Source organism: Tachypleus tridentatus, chromosome 1 (genome assembly GCF_004210375.1).
Source record: "Tachypleus tridentatus isolate NWPU-2018 chromosome 1, ASM421037v1, whole genome shotgun sequence".
In the NCBI taxonomy this organism is placed as follows: domain Eukaryota; kingdom Metazoa; phylum Arthropoda; class Merostomata; order Xiphosura; family Limulidae; genus Tachypleus; species Tachypleus tridentatus.
In genome coordinates, this window is record NC_134825.1 from 146,210,988 (window position 1) to 146,232,046 (window position 21,059).

Below are 21,059 nucleotides of genomic sequence, written 5' to 3' on the forward strand. Positions count from 1 at the left end.
AAAGGCTAAAACGATGATAGAGTTTGAACGTGGCAGAATTGTTGAGCTGCAAAAGCAAGGTCTCTCTCAACGTGCCATCGCTGGTGAGATTGGGCATAGTAAACGTGCTGTTGCAAGTTTCTTAAAAGACCCTGAGTGATACGGAACGAGAATTTCAAGTGGTCGGCCCAAGAAAATTTCGCCGGCGTTGAGCAGGAGGATTCGACGGGTTATCCGGCAAGACACCAGCCGATCGTCGAACCAGATTAAGGCCCTTACAGATACAAAATGCAGCTCAAGAACAATAAGACAGCATTTATGAGAGAGAGGTTTTAAAAACTGTAAACATCTTTAAAAGCCACGCTCTTTCTACACCACAAAACAGCTTGGTTAAACTTTGCTGAGAAGCACCAAACATGGGACGTAGAAAAGTGAAAGGGTTTGTTTTCTGATGAGAAAAATTTAACCTGGATGATCCAGATGGCTTTTAACGTTACTGGAACAATAAGGATATCCCACTGAAGTCATTTTCTACACGACAGAGTGGAGGAGGTTCCACTTATGATCTGGGATGCTTTCTCCTACCATGGAACAATGGAGCTTCAGGTTATACAGGAGCATCAAACAGCAGGACAAAGGACTTTTTCATTCACGTGATTCTTTTGGACCATCCAGCCTGAACTGAACCCCATTGAAAATGCTTGAGGGTGGATGGCAAGGGAAGTCTGTAGAAATGGACGTCAATTCCAAACAGTTCATCATCTTCACCACTTGAAATAACATTTTAGTCAGCCTTCTGCAAACGCTTATATTGATCATGCCGAAGCAAATGTTTGCAGTTATTCACCATGTCAGTCGTGCAACGCACTACTGATACCTCTTGTTGGGCATTTCCTACCCTGTTTAGGACTTCTTTTTGGTATGGTCTTAAACTTTTGACCAGCTAGTATTTAGGCTAGTTTCATAGTGTTCACATTTTCCCTATTAAATGCTAAAAATGTTTATTTTTATTTTCCCTTTTCCTATTTTCACCTTTCAAAGCTCTAGTCAAATAAATGGTTGAGTCTAACAACGTAAAATGCATATTTTTTATGTTCATTGGCCTTAAGATTTTGGCCAGCAGTGTATATTATCTTGATTGTTGCTAGTAATTGTAAATTTATGTTCATTCTTATTTATTACATACTCAGAAAATACAGTAATATTTTGCAGTAAATATACTGATGAATCTCATTCTGTAGACCTGTCATGTCACTCTTAGGAGAAATGAGTGCCATCACAAAATATCACCAAATAAAAATCCAATATCACACATCATTCTTCCTTATTTTTCAATGATCACAAAACTGTGAGAGTATTACACTTGGAAAATTCTCAATATAGAATGAGTGAGCTGAATATTAAATTTGATTAAAATGTAGGGATGTTAAAATTGCTTTTATCAATAACTGATTTTTTTCTGGTTAATAAAAGAATGTTTCAGTGATTCTAAGAATCATAAATTAACTTTTTTCATATAGATTAATGAAAGATAAATATTTCTGCTTACAAAGGAATAATAATGATGAAATTACACCAATAAAATACTTAGTAGAAAAAGAAACTGACAATTCATTTTATTATCTGATTATACAAACTAACTTATTTCAACATACATAGTTCAGATTTATGACTTAATATGTAACAGTTTTGTGTATATCTTCCACTACTTCACACTGATTTTAGCTTGACATGTTGAACTTGCTCTTCACTGCAAATAGCCTCTGAAAAAGAAACACAATATCAAAATAGTGAACCTTACTGAAAAATTCTATAATTTAAGAACATCATTTGGGTAACTAACAAATGTTATGTTTTTCTTGATGACAAGAAACCTACTTGAAATTAAAATGTATCTCAGGTTAACCTGAAGATGACCTCTGAAGGTCAAAATGTTGTTATCAATTAGTGTTAATACCCATATCAGCCATTCTGAGATACATTCTTATATTTTTCCTATACTAAAAATGTATTTCCAATACTTATTTGCTCCTCTCACATAAACAGCTATTCTCGTTCAGTTTGTTTGCACATACCACAAGCTTTGAAACTCACACCCATCTGGAACTGACTAATTTCAATGTCTCTTGACTGCAAATTATCATGTGACAGCCATCTACCAATAAAAACACATCACAACATACTCTCTTGATGTGAGTGATTCCCTCTATTCAATTCTACCAAACTATCCCTCTAAGCATTAGCAAAAATGGAAGCCCCAGCTTTTAGTGGAAAGTTCGAGAGAGGTAAGTTCCTATTCAAAATATATTTTTAATGTAGGAAAATAACTTCTGATACAGTAATTACTTTCAATCATATAAATAGCTAAAATCCACATTAAACAGGAGGAGGTACCAATGTAAGGATAAGAAAGAAGCATCATTTGAAAGCATCTGAAAGATACTCTCCAAAAAAACTTTGAAGTGAAAAATGACATGTGGGAGACTGTTTCACTTCTGAACAAGGTATATTTTTGCCATACTTGTTTATTAAACTCAATCCTAAGAAAACATAAAAAAGAGTAAGATTAAAAAATGTGCCTTTAGGCATAGAGTGGCTAGGGTGCAATGGACCATACATTCACACAGCAAGGGTAGGACGAGAATCATACCATCAGTAAATCAGCTATAATTCAAAACCCAGCTATCACATACTTTCATCCATATGGGGATAGGAAAAAGGACCATCTGGACAAAAAGTTGACTACAATACAAAATCCCAAGATGAGCAGTAGGGAAGAGGAACAATCCAAAAGAGGAGGGGGAGAAGTAGTAAACCCAATGTCATGGCATGTATGTTCAATTATCAATAAATCAAGATGAAGAGAAAAGAATAAGAAGTAAGAGGAAAACCCAAAGTAAAGGTTAAGGTAACAAAAAACACCTTTGTGTGCATTCAAGGAAAAGAATGGATGGTCCAATGGAGGAATTGCTTAACAATACACACCTCAAAGAGACTAGAATATGAGATATGCAACTAGAAAAATTTATCCAACTTATTCAAAGCAGTAGAAGAGTATGTTAAGATTACCCCTGCTTGAATGGAGTTGACTGAAGCTAAACATCCAATGAATGGTGTTAGTAAAATCCCTAAATGTGGAAGTTTGGTTAAATGGAGACCAACCTACAAAATACATATAGAACCAATACAAGTCCAAAGGTCAAGGTCAGAAACTTGTACCCAATCATGCAGCAAAAAAAGTGAAGATGTGAATGTGTGGCATGAGCATTCTCAGTAATGCAAAAACAACCTACCACCATGTGATCAAAGACTACACATTAAAACAGGGAAAACACAAGAAGTTATTGAGGTGAGACTGATTTATCCAGAACCCCAATCAGCATTAAGCAAACAAGGCAAATGAAGAAAATTCCCAGGTAAGACCTGTAAAGGATGGGCAGGATCTAAACATAAAATGAATAAAGATGATAATATCTAAAAATGAAACAAAACAGCAACTGTGATGGTAATAAACTCAGAAGTTTTACACAGATAATGAATTAGGCATACCATCAAACCTGATTAAAATGTAATGATGTTAGAACTGCTGCAATCAATTATAATGAAGCAATTATAACAACAGTTTTCTTTTAAGGGTATTTTAAGCAGAATAGACTGCAACAGAATTTAAGTTTTTATACGAACTACATGATTTGAGAGTGTCAAAGTGGAAAAAGCACTAGTATCTGTGCACAAAAACTAAAAGGTTCCCCAGTCTGCATTTTTAGTTGATGGTGAGGATTGAATTTTCAAGACACATTTTTGTTAATTTTGTTTGTGGTGACAAGAAATAAATTTGTTTTGGTATTTTAAAAATCAATCTATTCATATGTAAGTGTTGTTCTTGTTTTTTTAGTGCACTCTGTCCACTGCAGTGAACTGAACCTCTATTTTAGTCTAAGTTCATAGCCTTCTCATTTATGCACCAGGGAGAGGGACTTATACACACACACTTTAGATACTAAGTAGGTCCCAGCAGAAAATTTAAATTTGATAAACACAAATTTATTTTGACCATTTAGATACAAAACATCATTTAAAAGCAAAGTAGTGCGTAACTGAAGAAGTTTTACATCTTAAGGAACATTTATAAACAAAGACTTAACAATAAAGCAGGCACATTTAAAATTATTTTCATTGAAACTCTATTTTGCACAAGATAAAAAAATTAATGTAAATGTAGTTAGCTTTTGATTAAATATGCCACAACTGTTACTGTAATTACTTTAATGTATTATAACACCTCAAATATTCATTTGTGTTTTTAAGCTTTTATTTAGTTTCTATAATTTTTTTATCTTTGACTAGTCAGGTCTAGATACAAGCCATTAAATTTTGTGTTACCTAATATAATTGACAATACTTTCCAAGATAACAATTTGATAACTTTGAAGTGTACTATAATATTAAAAACATCATGTTTGTTGACTTGCATTCAAAATTTTATTTAACTACTATTTTATGAATTTTGTGTCAATGAGTTTGAAATTAAATTGTTGATTATAATCAAAACTTTAATGTTATATATATGATTTAATTTCTTAATTTTAAACTAAATATTAAAAGAACACATCTAAATATGGATTTTAGTGAGTCACATGGTATGTTGAATGCAGCACTATTTGAAATTAGATGTTTGTGATGTCAAAATACTAAGTCTGTAGTTTCAAACAAATTAGGAACTCAGACTACTAATACTGACAAGCTAGAATATCAAACAAGACTTTTTGTTTTGTTGAGATATGGCTTATGTACTGAATCAAACACAGTGGCCCTGTTCAACTCTTTCCATTTTTGAAATGGTCCCTTATGCTCCAAACAAACGTGTTTAAAGACAAGTGTGACTTCCATTTCTTTATATAAGCGTGGTAGTATCAATACTGCCACCATGGTTACTGCAAGCAGGAGAGCATAAAAATAATGGACATGAAGTACAAAGGGGGAAAAAAAACCCTCCATTTTCAACCCTGTACTTTTATTCAGGACTGTACTATTATTATAAATTTGCAATTTATCTACTATTACTTGAAACTGTATAGTAGTTTGTTTAACAGTGTGATAAACAGTATATGTGCATTCTTAGCTATTCTAATATAGTTAGACATTTGCTAATGATCTACAAGACAAACTACTCCATGCTTACGTCAGTAGTAGTAGTACAGGAGAGCTGGTGTGTCAACTTATCTTTTAGAAGTGAAGGTAAATTACAGTCTTTATCATAAACATTGTTACTTGAACATATAAATGCACATATCTTTTAATATTAAGTAATAAGTATGAAGCTATGATTTGGAAGTTAATCAGATACATCACGGGATCAGTTAATAACATCTATACTAAATTAAGACAGAAATTCTACTTTCATATCAAACCAGTCCTTTCAATGCAATACCTGTGTTTATACTGCAAAATATTCTCAGAAATTTCAAAGTGTGAGGATGACTGCATCATTTTTTGCATATGGTGTGGTCATTTGAATTTGATAATGATTAACAATTTCAGTAATCATTTAGAAATAACTTATTAATTTGTTGAATTAGTCTTAATTATTTACAGATAAATTACAAGCCTTTACACAATTTTAATGGAGTTTTTTTATTAAAGGTCTGCGTGCACAACTTGCATATTTGCTATTCGATAGCTATATTCACTGATTCAATTGTTCAAATTTTAAATTTCTCAACTAGACACTAACTCATCCTACTCAATAAAATATTTATTCTAGTCTTTTGAAAAGATGAAATTTACAAGTCAACAAGTCTAACATTATTGTTACTCATCACTTAAGAAATACTTACGGTAGTTTCATCCTCATGAAAACCCAGCATGTGAAAAAAGAAACCAAGATGCAGACAAAACCAACAGATATAAGAAGGATCCTATTCAGCCGTGGTGTACTTGGATTGTGGGTCTGATCCAAAACCACAAATCCCAGACCTCCAATGGTAAACAAAAAACTGGAAGCTAAGCCTTCCATAATATATTGTCCATTTACCCTGTATGGCATGAATGCAACCTGAGGATAAAAAAAAAATTCTAATCATTGTTTGGTAACTTTTAACCATAAACACAACAGTTCAAACTTTCTGAACATAATAAAAACATTTAAACATAATGTTTTTCAAATACACTAAGCTTTTAATATCTAACACTGTGGGTAATAGTAATTACTCAAATAAACACTGAATTTATGACAAAATAATGACTATTCATGCAATTAAAAATTAATGTTCTCCCAAAGGTAAAGTACAATACACATATTTTACAAATAATTTATTATAATAATGATCAAAATAACACTTTTTTGACCAAGACTGAAACAACTACTACTTAAATTTAATCCAATAAAACTGAAGCCAATTTGTTAAATTTAAAACATGCAATGCCAAGATACTTAACATCAGCTTAATGATAAATGACAATGTATAGAGGATACAAGATTACACTAGGATTATTTAATGTGAAATATTCTCTGTTGCACACTTATTTATTCATTAAGATTTATACTTTTTGTTCAGATGCTTGTGTTTTAGTTAATGTAATGTTATTGCTGTTGTACAGTTTTGTTGTAAAATTATCTTTACAACTTTACTCAGTGCAAGCAAATTTAAAACTATCCCATTTGATTATAACTTTTAGTTACACTTCTAAGTTTGAAAAACATTACTGACATTTGATTAATTAGCAATCAAATCTGCAAAATGCCGAGGAAAAGTTAACATTCTCTTAAACTGAAAATGTATTTCTAATAATACTTATCTCCTCTATGAAGATATTTTTCAACATTGGCTTTGCCTATATAAGCATTTAATCTCAGACTGCCCAGGCTTTTACAACCCACATAAATGCCTTTGGTAACATCTAATTTGCAAGTTTCACCACCCTCATCAATGTGCTCTCTATCCCACTACTGTATACAAGTACTTCATTTAAATAATAATTTTTTAAGACTTACACTGGTTTTTGGAGGTGAGACAGAGTGGGAGAGTGTCAGCAGAGGTAAGTATTATTTGAAATACATTTTCCTTTTTGAAAAATGTTAGCTTCCAAATCATACTTACCATCTGCTGTCAATATAACTAAAATCTCACACTGAGAAGGTGGAAGGTGGGCATGATCCATACAGTAAGTGTACACAAGTTTCTGGATCAAGGGGAAGCAGTATGTGAATAAACATTATGGGCAGTGGAGGGACTCAGCCAGTTTGCACAGCTTCTTAAGAACCTGTTCTTAAGATTTCACAAGTTTGCCAAACTCATTCTTACTGGCCCTTAGCCCTCTGGTGCCAGATATACAATGTATGAACTGTTACTATGGCGATTCTTACTACGTTAAGTCATGTGCAATAACAAAATTGTAAATTGGTATGATGATGTTTGAGGTCGAATTTGCACAGGCCTCAACAAGTGACGGATCTGCCTAGATAGGCCTGTATTTTCCTATGTGAACATCTGATATCAGTCATCTACCATACTTGGAGCAGGCAGAGAAAAAAAGGTGAGTTTGAAAAATGATGTAGTCTATGTGGACTTCTATGCTATTAATGTTAAACTGTGAGGCTAAATGTTATTTTGTAGGTTTTACTAATCTGGAGAAAATTAAAAGTTCATGGACTGGAGATTTAGCCGGATTGCTGATTTCGTTGTCAATTGTTTTTAGTACTAGTTGGTTAATATTGCTGCCCCTCACCTTTTTAAAACCAAATTCCGCTGGTTAAACATTTAATTTATTCCGACACGGACAAGTTCTTTTAATATGCATATTATCAAAAATGTTAAACATAGTACATGATGGTATTTGACCATCTAAGGGAATAAAATAAATCTGATGTTTTTGCTTGGGATAATGAATCTCTCTTTGCTTGTATTTTCATATTGACAGGATATGAAATTTGTATACTAGACTTAGTAGGCTAGTACTCATGTAGAAAAACTATTCCAATAATAGATATAAACATGAATCATAACACACATTTGTGTTATAATTGTATGGCTTGGTAAAACTATATTTCACTATATTTATGCTTGTTGATGTATACTTATCATATAAAATTCCTTATGTAAACAGAACAGTCACCAAAAAACAACATGTGCAAAAACAGTTAAACATTAAATTAATTTTCTTTGTTTATATACTGCCACAAAAATTAAAAGACGATTATAAAAAGAGTTTTCATATGAATATTTACAAAAATAATTAGAAAATAATTCTATATTATTAGCCCTGGTGGTGAAAGTTTAACAAGTTGTATTAACACATTTATTTTTGAATAAAGGAATTTCAGCCTTCAGCCCCTAAAATGAAGCAGCAAGATGATATACTGGAGTTTGTGAGAAAAACCCCAAGAACAGAAACTTCAAAGCAAGATACAATTCAACATATAACACCAGCAACTTCAAGAAGCTACGAAACTTCCACTGCTAATACTGCACAAACTAGAGATGATGAAGATCTGGTAACTGCTCTTCTGGACTGCTGAGGTACGAAGCAGACCGAGGAGTTCAAGAACAAATATGATGGTTTGGCTGTTTGCAGCAAGAAACTTGATTGTGATCACTGCACCAAGTTTGATTCCATAAACATGAAGGGAATTCACATATTGATGGAATGGAGAAGCTACAGTATTAAAGTACTGGGAAAGAATAAACCATCCAGCAAGCATATCTCAGAAAAAAAAAAAGGAATGAACATTTTTCATCGAAGGTACACAATATATATGCAATGCAAATGAAAGATTGTGCAGATGATGCAATTACCAAATGCCTAGATAAAATAAACCAGAAAGATATCAGTTCTACATGTAAAGTTTTTTAATACAATCTACAGTATAGCAAAACGAAGCAGACCATTTTCTGACATTGAAGGTGAGATGGAGCTGTAAATAAAAAATGGGTTGGACATGGGAGTGGGGCTCCATTCTCAGAAAACTGCTGTTAAAATAGTTGATCACATTGTAAAGGAAATTAAAAATGAAATATTTATTGAACAACAATTGGACAAAATTTAAACCTCTGTGTCATCACTGATGAATCTTCAACCATATCTACTAAACCAGTTATCATAATTTTTGTAAAGGTTGAAGGTTGTGATTTGTTGCAAATAATTTTTCTTGATTTAGTTGAGAGGACAAGATGTTGAAACTATAAACACATTTCTATTAAAAAGTGTGCATGATACAGGATTTGGTAGTGGATATTTGAAAAATAATTTGGTTGCATTCTGCTAAGATGGTGCAAGTGTAGTGCTTGGCTGCAAGTCAGGGGTGAGCACAAAACTTAAAAATGATTTTCCTGACATAATCTGGCATTGCTTAAATCACTACTTGCAACTGGTTTTAGATTATCACTGATATAAAACAAGTGATAAAATCCACCCAATTAAACAAAAACGAAATGGTATTTTTCAACATTTTTGGAAAAATTGGACGAGAAATTCTAAAGATTGGTAGAGTTTTGGGACCAAGATGGGCTGCTTGTAGCTTAAGATCAATGCTTGTTGTAATGGAGTAATTATCCAGTATTATACAAATATTTTTCTATTGAGAAAAAACTATTCAGGAATGGCTAGCCATCTTTGCAACAAATTCTTCTGGGAGGATTATTAATAATGAAAAATATACTGCAAGAAATTATTTTCTAATGCCCTTCAAGCCAGGAACTTAGATTTAGCAAGAGCTGAAAAACTAATAAAAAAGGCCATTAAGGTATTTGAAATGCTCAAAGAAAGTAGGGAAACCTTTGAATGGAAAACTGCTACTTACACCTTTAGGAATATTGAGTTTGTTGAAAACCAAAGATATGTAGGCTTTCCTCGTCAAAGACTACTGGAAGCAGTAACAAAAAATATGAAAGCCAGATTGATGGATTGTGATCACTTAAAATCAACAAATAATGCACAAAACAAATGACAAAATTCATGAACTGGTAAACATACTTGAGCCAGATTCTTGGAATATTGATGAAGTTGTTGGAAAGCTGCTGAAGAAAAATTGTATTAATTTAGTAATCTCTTTCAATAATAAAATCAGCATTAATGATTTCTATGACTATATGGAAAATGTCCTATGAAATTGCCATAATCATGAGATTCCAAAAGCTGTACAAAAGGCTAAAAATATGATCAATACTGTTGCTTTAGTTCTGCAGATGCATAAAGATTTTCAATAATGAATATCATATATTCAGATAAAAGAAGTTGCCTCACAGTTGAAAATGTGGAAAATCTGATGACAATTAATTTGATTGGCCTCCCACTGGATTTATGGGATCCCACTTCTCCAGTTCAAACATGGCTGAGAAAAAAAAAAAAAAAATTACATAGCTGATGACAACAGGGTCAAACATGGAAGGAATAAAGATTTTAATAATAATCAAATGGCAATTTGGAAATATTTGGAGCATGCTAAATAAATTATTTCAATGAGATATTTTCATTATTATTTTTCATTGTAAAGAAATGGGGGTGCGTAAAGTGAGATAGAACCGGTTGTTAAAATTTTTGAATCCCGCCAATGATTATAGGTCATCCCCAACTAAACAGCCAAAGTTCCACAACTTTGTGTTGGAATTAAATGATATTGGTCCTTATACACCATTGGTGGCTACGGCTATTGGACCACATTGTTGTAGATATATATGCTTTTGACTGGATCCCAACTTACAACCACAGAATGATGCATTTCACCTCATTATAACTACAATTAGAAACTAAGTAACACCTAAGTGGGCAAACGTTTGCCTCCACCTCTTCATGCTCAAAATGAAAGGATCGTGTATGCTTTACTCAACCAAAAGATCAGAACTTGTATAACCTGGAATTATGAACATTCATCCTAGAATGCCCTGGAATTATGGAGAGGATGTTAATCCTGTGATCATCAAGCACCTAGGATGGGACCACTTTGCATTTGGAATTAGGAAGAGATAGTGGATCTATTTCCATGAACAATATACAAAACAAACATTGGTGAAAGAGAATGGCCATGCTGTGTAATAAAACAGTAAATCTCCCAACCTGAACCAGAAAAATCAGAGAGGAGGAGAAACTAAACAGTGACCCCCTTCCACCAACAAGAGAAGAGTAGATTCAAAGGGGACAAGGAAAAGCCCAGCAATCTCATAAATCCAAATGATTAATAAAAAAAAAAGAGTAGGATCCAAATTGGACATGTGAAAAGCTGGCATAGGAAAGAAAATTGTCAGAAAACAGAATCCAAATTCTTTCCAGGATTATCAAAAAAAGCAACTGCACAAGCCCTAGGAGAAAACATCCAAGGCCAAATGAATGTCTCCATTTCTCAGCAGATAAAAACAAGGACTGCTCCAAATGAAAGTTGTCCCCTCCCTACAGTTGAGAGACATTGGATAACAAAGGAATACAAAAGGTTGGATTAGCTTTCTTGCAGACAAACAGTAATATAGAAATTCATACTCACAAATATCATGTATAATTTAGTCTTTTTTGTGATATGTTTTTGAAATTATATAATTATACTGAAATCTAAAAGGCAGTAATCCATGACAGGAAGACATGTACTTCATCAGGAAAACCATGACCCATGTTTTGTCAAGAAAAAGCAGTTACATACCTAAGTAAGGTGCTTATATGCAATACTAAAATTGAGAGTGCATTGACAAATGTGGGAAAATTTTCAAATTAGATACTGCCAAGAGCATTTAAGTAAGGCATAAAAAATGGAGCATGTAATACCAATGTTACATCATCAGCGGAGGTAAGTATGTTTTGGAATTTAATAATTTTTCTTGCTACCAATATGGTCACAAAATCCAGATCCATGCATCAAATTGGCATTACTGAACACAAATTAAGTGCTAATTGTCTGTTTGCTCATGCACTTTATGCTACCATGTATCTCTTTCACCTTGTTTGAATCATTGACCAATGTACAGGACTTCTTTCACAGGTTATGTCCAGTCTACAAACTTTTGTGTCACAAGCAGATTGCAGGAAATCTTCTAAATTATAAACTTCATGATAATCCTTTCCCAGATAATATTTTTATTCAATCATCATCAATGAAAATTATCATAAAGGAAAAAAAACCAAAAAAACACAGTGCTTCCTTGTAATTTCGAAATATGGCTGACATTATTTTCTCTCATTTCATAGCAATTGTCGAACAAAACATTTTTATTTAGAGAAACTTACACTAAAAAAAAAAAAGAGAGAGAGAGAAATAGACTGAAATTATCAATGGCTGGGAAGTTTATCACTACCTATCACAACCACAAGTTAATGAAAGAAGTCAGATGAAGATAAGGCCTAGTATTTGTAAGAAAAATGTGTTTTTTTTTGGTTTTTTTAATTAATGATGGAGAAAGAGACAGAGAATGTTGTTAAATACTAAAGAAAAGGCTAGGGAGGACAATAAAAAGTAAAATTCATCAGGAAGCATTAAAACCTTAAGTACCTCACTTGAAAGGCTGACAATGCTATTGTGCAAGGTGTTTATTTTTCACATATAATGCATAACTTACAGCCTTATTAGGAGTACCTATGTTGAACTTTTGGTTATAAATAAAATACTTTAGAAAATTACAACATGTAGAATTAAAGTACAGGCATAAGCTCTTGGTTTGTTTGTTAATGACCTATCAGCTAAAAAAAAAAAAAAAAAAGCCCAATCTTGGAATAACACACAATGTTTAGAATAACCTGCTAAGAGTACTCTAATTTCTTCAGCAACATTACAATATATACTTGTGTAGGGTGTAATTACCTATAGTAATTTATCAATAAAATCAATGTTCAAACATTGGTATATGCACATTGGTTAAAATAATTAATTTAGTACATTAAAATGATCAAATTTTGCTACATGTAATACACAAGGTTAGTTATACCACATTTCACTAATGCTATTATAAAATAAGTGTTGTGTAATCATGATGCATGTAGCAACAATAACTGTACCTTGTATAGTTCACCAGTTTAATGCTAACAATGTCTCAGTTTGAGTGTAGTATATATGTTAAACACTAAAGTTTCTCTAGTGTATTAGAGAAAAACTTTCTTTCATGTTAGTTCTGTTGGCCTGTGATTTAGCTTTAAGAAGAACATTTACTGTTTTTAGAAAAGTTTTATAGTAAACAGAGGCTCAATTTTTGAATTTTTAGCCACTTATCATTTGTGAAATACTATCAACTGATAAGATAAATTAATCATTTTTTAATCAGTGATGTCAAGAAAACCCACTTATAAAGAAAAATATATATGTAAAAATGGCTCGTTTGGGTTGAGAAATTTTTTTCATGTCGGGGAGACAATAAATAATAATAATAAAATAAATAATATAAAATTATGTATTCAAACATCTAAGCACGCCCTCTACATTCCAACTCTCAGTCATACAACCCCTTTCAAACATGTAGTCAGCTTCTGGTCAGTTACCTCTTCCTTTCTTTGTGAACCTGATGATGACCGAAGAAGGTCAAAATGTTGTTCGCTACTCTACGTGAAAAATTTTCTCAACACAATCGAGCCGTTTTTACATATATAATCATTTTTAGTTCACTCTGTGGGATACTTCAAACTTGCTTTTAAGTATCCAATGAAGAATTTTATGTATAACTTAGAAAAAATGTTTAATCATATTAATTTCCTTTTATTTTCTATTTTCAAATTTACATTTAAAATAATCTATAGGCTTACTAACATCCATAGTTTCAGGGGTTTTCAACAATTTCAAGAATAATACAAGTGAAATTATGTTGGAAAGTCATTACCATAATGTTCATAAAGCTAATGTTGAATATTTCTTTATTTTGCTACAAACTCAGAATTACAATTTCTTTATTTCAACTTTAATATTTGGAATTAAATTAACAACAACAAAAATTTGCAAAAGTAATTTTTAAAACTTAATTTTCTATGATTTCACATCTGTAGATATTTCACTGCTTCTAATACTGTGTATGTATGTAGAATATTTCACTGCTTATAATACTGTGTATGTATGTAGAATATTTCACTGCTTATAATACTATGTATGTATGTAGTATATTTCACTGTTTATAATACTGTGTATGTATGTAGCATATTTCCAACTGCTTGTTTTATTACTTTTTTTTATATTATAATAAACCTGGCATGAAAAAAGGTATTTAACAAAAGAGAAACTTGCAGGCTTAGAGTGTCCATGTTCATCTACTGTTGATCCTATGCTGGGAGGTTCCACTATCACATCATAAATGATACCTGTTAGAACAAATAATGAAAAAAAATATGAGAGAAGCAAAAAACTTTAGGTTAAGTTATTTGACTGAGAACAGTTCTTTTCTCTTGTTTGTATAACAAAACATTACTGAAAGTATTTGTAAAACATCATACATTTGCAAGTATATTATATAATATAACATTTTACTATGTCAAGAACAATGATCATAAACAAATTTTAATAATTTCATGTCAAATTTTAACTGTGTAAAATGTGGTTTACATGTCAAAAAACAGAAGACCACTAGCTCCAAAAACATAAAACAAATTCATGCTAGTTTAATTTGACAAAAATAATTACTATTAACAACTAATCAAAATCTGTAACCAGGATGATAATTACTACTTTTAATTATTCCAACTATCCAATAACCAAACTTAATCTCACAGAAACAATCAACCAATCAAAATTTATAATTTTCCTATACTGAAAATGTATTTCCAATACAGTACTTCCTTTTATTCACAAGATTAGCTATGACCCCATATTAAGAAGAGATCAGTGTGAGGGAACAAGAGAAGTACCCCCTGGAAACAGTTGAAGGATACATCTGACCATGAATGAAAGAGATACATAGATAAGAGGACGGGGAAGTACACAGCTTCTGAGCCAGGCAAATGTTTCAACAGCTGAGTTCCTACAGGACCCGAACCCTCAGTACAAACGGTGGTAATTCATTGAGGAAACTGATGAAAAGAAGAAATGAGGAAGAGTTGGGAGGAATAGGTGGTATACGAGTTTATGACCAAGACAAATGAGCTACAAATGTTGTAAATGTAGACTATCTGCAGACTGACATTGTCAGGAACTGGACTGAAGATACAAAAACCTTAGAAAAGGAGCAAGATGTACGCCCGTAAGATATATAGAGGGTAAAATAACCCATGTCAAAACTGAGTATCTACCTAGTAGATTCCAACAACAAAAACAAACACATATACAAGACCTGTGTTGAGGATGATTTACAGGCTGAAGTTGAAGAGAGAAAGTGAAGGGTTTCTTCTTGGACCTGAACCTTAAGGATCAAATGAAAAATGTAATATTAAAAATATACAGTAAGCCTAATAATGTTCTCCTTGGAAGAACACAACTGAATATAATCACACTTCTTTTGCTTTTAAGTATTCATGCCAAAATAGTTGTTCTTTTAACTGAAGGTTTATATGAATAGCACTTCAGTCACTATTATGATCTGCCCTGATGAGCTCTGATACTGAACAAAACAATAATAAGCAACAGATATGGTAAAGATAGTGTGGTTGAAATACTATTATATACTCTTATTTTTTAAAAAGCCCTAAGAGTCTGAATAAAGAATGTTTTGTTTTTTAAAAGTATGACATCTAATACTCCTTACAAAAAAAGTTTCATGAAATTTCTGAATATACAATATTACTTTTAATTGTTTTCAAGCCTCAAAAATACTTAAAGCCAGACTCATTATCTAGGTACTTAAAACAGATTTATATCCCTCATTTGAGAATTGGCCCTATTGTATTTCTTCTTAAATGAATTTCTGTAAGGAATATACTTTATTCTTGAGTACAAAAGAAAACATGGCTCTTTCTCAACCTGAAGATGACTTAGGAAGTTCAAAATGTTGTTCTCTTCTTATCAGTAAAAGTGTTAATAACCGTACCAGCCATTCTGAGATACAAAATATGGCTTGATTTGTTTCAAATGTACCTGTAATTAGTATGATAACCTTTCTTTTCATAAAAATAATTTGATAATTTAGCATTTACAAATTACCCAAAATAGTTTCATAAATGTACTTTATTTATATTTCAGAACAGTACTTTCCTCAAGATCATCAGAAAACTTCTACTTTTATTTTTTCCACATTCAATATTCAAACCATATTAAAAAACCACATTTAAAAACAGAAGAAAATGCTTAGTTTTAGTAGATACGGTTATAAAGAATCAATGACTATATGAAAAATAATAGTAGCATAAAAATATCTACTCATATTCTAAGGGCTGCTGTATGTTGAAACAGTATCTATCTCTCTTCTGAATATATTCCTGATCTGTCCTACAACTCAAGTTCTGCGTTGATGTGTTAGTTATTTAACTACTTACTTTGATAATCAATTAAACCATTCTAATAATTAATAAAATATCCCTATATTGACCATTTTAATAACTTCAGTTAATCTAATTTTCCAGTAGTAACTTTGTTGGTAGTTAAATTTAATTTACCTACCTTGTCACCATACCTACAAAAATGAGTATGATTAATGATCAAGCCCATAAACTCAACTAATAGTCAATAAAAATGTCTATGACCAAAGGTTGTTTTTAAACAGTAAGTTAAGGCATGGAACGCTTAAGCTTTAAATTAACTTAGTAATTGTTGACGCGAGTGTAACTCAGTAATCTCTCACACTAGTAACACTAACATTTACTGTTATTGTTAACACTGTACAGTATAATAATAATAATAAATACAGACCGCATCATATCATTTTTCTACCAGATTAACTCTTTTACTACATTACCTATTTTCTAGAATATTTATTTATAAATATTTTTATAATTTTATTTAACTAGATGCCTATGCTAATTTGTTGATAAGGCAGTTACTAAGTTAGGTACAGTACGACTATGCGCTATTGTACGTGTAAGTGTTTATATATTAGAAAAAAAACATATTTTTAAACAAACATAATACTTACCTCCACAGACTAGAAAATAGGAGACCAAGACTAATGAATACATCACCATTGAAGAAGGCTGATGAAGCCATGATGGTCTTTTCAGTTTTAAATTGGGTATTTCTAAAATAGTGAAAGGTAAACTGTAAGCTAACTCCATGTTTCAACTTTCAGCCACGCCGGCAGTTTGGCAAACCTAGTGAAACGTTTTCTGTTCTTTGGACCACAAAACTATAAAAAGTTGTTATTCAATATACAATAAAATGGGTAATTTTAAATCAAGATATTATTTGCAAGAAAGTACAAAATACATATATACACATTTTATCTTTGAACAATATGTACGTATAAAATGTTCAGATAATCTTTAATTCATTTTAACCATAAAAATTCTCTTTCAGCACAGTTATTCAGCAATATGACATCAGTAAAGTTATCAGACTTTTTGAAACCTATAAACATTTTGTGTGTGTGTGTGTATTTCTTACAGCAAAGCCACATCAGGCTATCCATTGAGTCCCCCGAGGGGAATCGAACCCCTGATTTTAGCGTTGTAATAAACATTTTGTCCTACATTGTATTTGTCTGCGGACTTAAAACACTAGAAACCGAGTTTCAATACACGTGGAGGGCAGAGCACATATAGCCTATTGTATAGTTTTGTGCTTGATTACTTAATTAACTTCAGACAACAACAACCTAAAGTGGCTCGGCGATAAGTCTACGCGCTTAGAAGGTTAAAAATCGAGTTTTGATACCCATAGTGAGAAGGGCACAAACAGACTATTGTATAACTTCGTGCTTAACAACAAACAAACGGACCACATACGTTTGCTACAATCTTTTATTGAAAGGAATTTCCTCAATCAAAATTACTATGTACCTATACTGGCTCAGATATATGTTTTTACACTCTTGGGTTATTTATTATATTTTTAAATAAAAATATATTAATACATAATTAAATACTACTAGTTTACTTATGTATATATATTTTTAAATAGTGAAATGAAGAAGTAGAAACCAAATAAGTATAAACTATTTTTAGAATGGGTTTTAGTGGTTTGTCTGAATTTTGTGCAAAGCCACTCGGCAGCTATCTACACTATCAATTCTTAATTTAGCAGTAACAGACCACTCGCTACCACCTCTTAACCTATTCTTTTACTAACAAGTGTCCATCACTTTGTGGCCCGGCATGGCCAAGGGCGTAAGGCGTGCGACTCGTAATTCGAGGGTCGCGGGTTCGCGCCCGTGTCGCGCTAAACATGCTCGCCCTCCCAGCCGTGGGGGTGTATAATGTTACGGTCAATCCCACTACTGATTGGTAAAAGAGTAGCCCAAGAGTTGGCGGTGGGTGGTCATGACTAGCTGCCTTCCCTCTAGTCTTACACTGCTAAACTAGGGACGGCTAGCACAGATAGCCCTCGAGTAGCTTTGTGCGAAATTCAAAACCAAACAAACCATCACTTTGTAATTCCACCACGGCTCAAAAGGATTCGAGCTTGCGACTTCCAAACTGCGAACTGAATACCCCAACAATCAAACCTTATCAGACACGCATTTTAGAACAGTTTAAAATTCACTAAATATTGGTTATAGTGTGGTATTAAATATCTTACTAAGTAGGTCAATATTGATTGTAGTGTAGTATTAAATATCTTACTAAGTGAGCCGACGTTAAATATAATAGCAAGACTGCACAAAAAGCGGTACACAGAATAAAGTCTTCACTCTAAGATAAAAACACAGTTTGTGCACTTGTAATTTGCTTACGTCGGTCCGAAAAGTCGCATTTAGTTTACTCGACTGTGATATCCTATGGATGATAATTATTTTTCCGCATTTGTAGAGCCATGAACTATAGATATTCTGTGCACAACCAGTGAGGAGTATAAGTGTCGACATCCTGAAAAAAGTGCATTATAAGTCTATGTTTTTCTCGTACAGTTGAAACTTGGAAGTATCGTCTATATTAATAATGACTCAGTAACAAAATTAACTTGAAAAAGGCCAATTTAATAGTTTTCTTGACCACGTGCAATGTGAAAGACATATGCACATCTACATAACAAAAAATAACTTCAGAATAAAGATTTAAAATAGATCACATTTCAAGCTGATAACTAACTTTACTTTACAACCAATAAACTTTAAGATCATTTTGGTCGAAATTTGTATTAGGACTTTCTGGCTTCCGTCGCTTACACATTTCGCAAAAGTAATTTTTAAAGAATAAAATACGTGAATATCCTTAAATGATTAAATAATATCTGTATATAAACCGTTCAAATAAAAAATGAAATACACTACAAAGAATAAAAATAAGCTTTCAAACACAGAGAGATACAATACAAAATTTAAAACAAAGCCTGCTAACTTAGAATCAAGTACATACATATATGTAAAACACCGTCTAAAGTGGAAAATCACTTAACATGAATCGTTATGAAAACAAAAACAACCTAAACGTTATCAAGTAAAGTTTGTAATTACCATTTGATAAATTTCGGAATACAAAATCAAACCCTGATTAGATAGTACAGCTTTATTATAAAAGGTGTGTGTGTGTTTTTTTAAAGAAATAAAGCCGCATGGGGATATCTGCTAAGTTCACCGAGAAGAATCGAACCCCCTGATTTTAGCGTTGTAAATACGTGGACTTATCACTGTAACAATGGGAAACTATTACAAAATACAGTTGGTAGTGCAAATAAAATCTTTTTAAAATTATGATACACAATTAGAGGAACCTTTTTATAAAATGCGATGCAAAAATTCAAGTGTTTGATTCCCCCTCAGTGGAGAGAGTGCAGATAATCTATTGTGCAGTTTTGCGCTAAAATAAGTTCAAATGCAAAATTTTGAAATAAAGAAAAAAATGTTAAAAGTTACAATAAACAGAAAAATCTTACTTAAATATGATAAGCAGAAAAATAATACATAATTACAATAAACAAAATTACAACATTCTTTAAATAAGAATGAATGCAAAAAGAAAATGTGCCTTTTAATACAAGATAATGCAAAGTTTACACTATTACTCTTGAACATAGAATAACGAATGATTACAATTAAGTATTTAATAAGAAAATATCACGACATCTGAAAGCCCCGATGGTGACTCAGAAATAAGTAAAATATGTACATATCAATATTCACCAATAAAGACACTACCATCTCACAACCTATGAAGAAGTTATATTCCTTTGAGGTTTCCTGACAACAAAAATCTATTAAATATTACGTGGTTGCCGTGAAAAGTTCGAAAATGCAATAGTTCCGAAGCCTTATTGACCATGTTTTCAAAATCTTAACTATAATTTTTGACGACATATTAGGCATCATATGTCATTATCTGATATCTTATTGTCAAACTGCTCAATATTTTAGAATGTAGGGGTAGCAAAGTCTTTTTTGGTCAAATTAATCTTGTGATCAACAAATCATACTATCTTCAGATGATCAAGTGGTAATCTTATAATGAATTACATATACAAAAAATTAAAATATCACCCAATAGTTCAGAAAGCAACAGCTGCAACATTCTTTTATCTCTGTTTTCGAACTGCTAATCACCATTTCCAATTGTACAAACAGTTGAAACACTAGGTATTATGTCTACTGGTACTAACCATTCCATCTTCAACATAATGAAGTGGAAATCGCACAGTATCGTTTTATACTGTATCATGAGAATCATTTAATAGCTTGAAAAACAATGATTATTGTCACGTATATTCATTCATCTGGTGCTCGATCTAATGATTGTCCTAGCTGTTTTTTTCAATCTCAGTCATAACATTTTGGAATAAGTGACCTATGATCTTACCTTCTCATCCTCATCATTGTAAAGATAAATATATTATCTTTTGACTCTTTATTTAGAAGGCAGTTCACTGAAACTTGGTAGTAACGTACATATACAACTGATCAAAATGTACAATATTTTTTTGAGTGCTCCTCGATTGCTGTAATAAATCATTGAATTAAAAAAATGATGTCCAGTTTAGCATTATCATCCAAGATATTTTGTGTTTATAGCACATACCAAAACCACATCCGGTCTGCACTTTCGGTACATATATTTCTTCAGTTATCTTACTTTGCGCATTTTCTGATGTATGTTAGCTTTTTATGGTTGTT

The 21,059-nt window shown here is 32.1% G+C and overlaps 1 protein-coding gene across 1 annotated transcript; it reads right to left on the minus strand.

Annotated features, from left to right (window-relative positions):
• Positions 1-1,563: 1,563 nt before the first annotated feature.
• On the minus strand, positions 1,564-17,118 carry LOC143226228 (oligosaccharyltransferase complex subunit ostc-A). The gene is made up of 4 exons (XM_076456978.1): positions 16,935-17,118; positions 14,162-14,235; positions 5,817-6,034; positions 1,564-1,742 (listed from the first exon to the last, which is right to left on the minus strand). The coding sequence occupies exons 1-4, from the start codon at positions 17,071-17,073 to the stop codon at positions 1,727-1,729; spliced, it is 447 nt and encodes a 148-aa protein (XP_076313093.1). The 5' UTR covers positions 17,074-17,118; the 3' UTR covers positions 1,564-1,726.
• Between the last annotated feature and the right edge of the window lie 3,941 nt (positions 17,119-21,059).

What these genes read in the sequence shown, in the direction of transcription:
- LOC143226228 (XM_076456978.1), bottom strand. Translation starts at nt 17,073, where the DNA reads ATGGAGTTAGCTTACAGTTTACCTTTCACTATTTTAGAAATACCCAAT. An exon ending in CTATTTTCTAGTCTGTGGAG is followed by an intron (nt 14,236 to 16,934) that starts GTAAGTATTATG and finishes TTGTTCTAACAG; the next exon opens with GTATCATTTATGATGTGATA. An exon ending in AACATGGACACTCTAAGCCT is followed by an intron (nt 6,035 to 14,161) that starts GCAAGTTTCTCT and finishes TTTTATCCTCAG; the next exon opens with GTTGCATTCATGCCATACAG.